General features: G+C 49.6%; 1 protein-coding gene across 1 annotated transcript; it reads right to left on the bottom strand.

The window, feature by feature from the left end:
* Window positions 1–14: 14 nt before the first annotated feature.
* Window positions 15–1,739, bottom strand: LOC105561682 (the record flags this gene model as incomplete). Its single annotated transcript, XM_012011884.1, has 2 exons — window positions 1,310–1,739; window positions 15–1,216 (listed from the first exon to the last, which is right to left on the bottom strand). Coding segments are annotated over exons 1-2 (1,632 nt in total), but the record flags the coding sequence as incomplete, so codon positions are not given.
* Between the last annotated feature and the right edge of the window lie 508 nt (window positions 1,740–2,247).

Raw genomic sequence — 2,247 nt, 5'->3', positions numbered from 1 at the left:
AACAAGGTCCGTACGGCTGAGAATGGTGCGACCTTCGTCCCGTAAGTGACCGTTGTTGAATGATATGGCACCTCATTGAGCTGATTGTCCATCCAGAGTATCCGCTGTAACTCCCAGTCATCCTTGTGAATCTGAATCGGTCTGTCCATTTTGGTGATGTCCGTAGCGAAAATGTAACGATGTCTACGTATCCATGGTAGAACATCTGAGATGTTCAGATGTAGCTTTGCTCCAGTGTACATGAGGTCGTTGACCGAGTAGCCCGATGTGGATGCGCTAGAGCCATTAAAAACTACCCGCACTTTCGTTGCAATACTGTCCAGTTTGAGAACACCGTGACGTGGCAGGTGAAAATGTGAGCAATGACTGGAGATGGATGATGCCTTCGTCATGTGGTTGAGTGTCTCGTAATCAATCATGAATTGTTGATAGAGACGTTGATAATTCACATCCCTTGAGAATCGTCTGCGTAATCCCTTCAGACATTGATGAGCGACGTTGTAAGAATCACCCAAAAGATCTACTGGTGAATTGAGTAGAATCCTGACGATGTACCTCTCTGAAGAATCACGAGAGTGTGTAGTCTTGAAGTGCTTCTCGCACCTCTGCTCGTTAGGAGTGAACTGAGTGACATCGTGAGTAGGCACCTCCTCTTGATTCCAAGATTTCGTCAATGGCTCATTAAGAGCATCCTCGTTGAATTGAGTAGCAGCATGATGCGTTGATGTGCGTCTTGCTTCTCTGTTGACTGGTCCAAGAACGAGCCATCCGAAAATGGAGAGTTGCGCTATCGGCATGAGTGGAGAATGCCTGATGATGTTGGGCTTGATGATTTGCCCGTAAGCGTCTGCTCCGATGAGGATGTCAACAGGCCGCGGGATGAGACAGTCTGGATCGGCTAATGCCAAGTTTCTGAGATGCGGCCATTCTTCCGGTTCTGCTTCGAAATATGGTACGATTGATGTAACTGTCCGGAGGACATGAGCTTGAACTGTGGCATTTGAGTTGGAATGTGTCGAGCGTAACGTAAGTGACACGACTCCTCGTGTCTGAGTACACTCCTTGCCTGCAATTCCAGTGACGACAATACTTGAGTATTGACGAGGGATGTTGAGCTGCCGAATGAGATTCTCCGTGACGAAGGTGAGTTCTGAGCCTGCGTCAATGAGTAAACGCGCTGAGTAATGAGTTGTGGATGAGCTGATCAGTTCCAAGGCTGTGGCGAGTAATGTTGAGCAGGGTGAGCGGACGTGTGAGCGGGTCTCGACGATTGCACCGTCTCTTCAGTTCGAGGGCGTGACCGATAAACCGCAGGTTGATTGAGCGGACGAAGCTGTCAGTGAGTGGCGGAGTACGCCGATGATGCGTTGCGCTTGCGCGTGGCACAGCGTTTCCTCCTGATGAGCGTTCCCCGAGAAATGCTTGTGATGAGTGAGTGTAGAGGGCCATGAGACCTCGAAGTAGGCGTGTTCCTTGAGGAGCGCCTTGTGCGTCTCCTCAATTTGAAGCCAGAGCTGATTTACCTCTTCAACAGAAGTCTCTGCAAGAGACTCCGGGAGAATTTCTGCGATGGCCTTGAGAGTGGAGATCCGACCCAGCTGCGTCTGCACCTTCAGGGCGAGTTCCGTGGAGAGCCGAACCGGAGACGCCGTCCTCGAGGATGAGCGATCTCCCGGCCGCAGTTCCAGTTGCTGAGTCACTGGGCGGTCCGCCTTGCCCGTTTTCTGATCGTCCGACATGGTGAGATGACACGTGAGAGAGACGTGGTATCACGTGAGCGATGAGTGTCACTGTGTATATGAGCGCTGCTGATCACGTGAGCGATGAGTGAGACCGTGTACGTGCGCGCCGCCGATCACGTGATCGATGAGTGAGACCGTGTACGTGCGCGCCGCTGATCACGTGATCGCTGCGTGGTTGAGCTAATCCGTCCGAGAGCCTCGCCGCTATCCGGCTCGAACACAGATGTCTATACTATACTAGATCGCTAACTCAAGGATTTTAGCTGTGTCCGGGCGGATTTCCGGATTCGGCCATGACACCTTCAACAAAATGGCGATGGTGTTTATGCACGTATGTACATTAAGTTTGTTTCTTGAGTGATTTCGTACAAGTTTCTTGTACAAGAAATTAATTTCAACAAATCTTCTTGTACAATATATATATATATGTATATATATATATGTATATTTAGTTTATTTATTTTGCTTTCTCTCTCTCTCACTCTCTCTCTCTCTCTCTCTCTCT

Source organism: Vollenhovia emeryi, unplaced genomic scaffold (genome assembly GCF_000949405.1).
Source record: "Vollenhovia emeryi isolate VEMERY1.0 unplaced genomic scaffold, V.emery_V1.0 DF945209.1, whole genome shotgun sequence".
NCBI classification, from domain to species: Eukaryota; Metazoa; Arthropoda; class Insecta; order Hymenoptera; family Formicidae; genus Vollenhovia; species Vollenhovia emeryi.
This window is presented reverse-complemented; position numbering and strand designations above follow the sequence as displayed.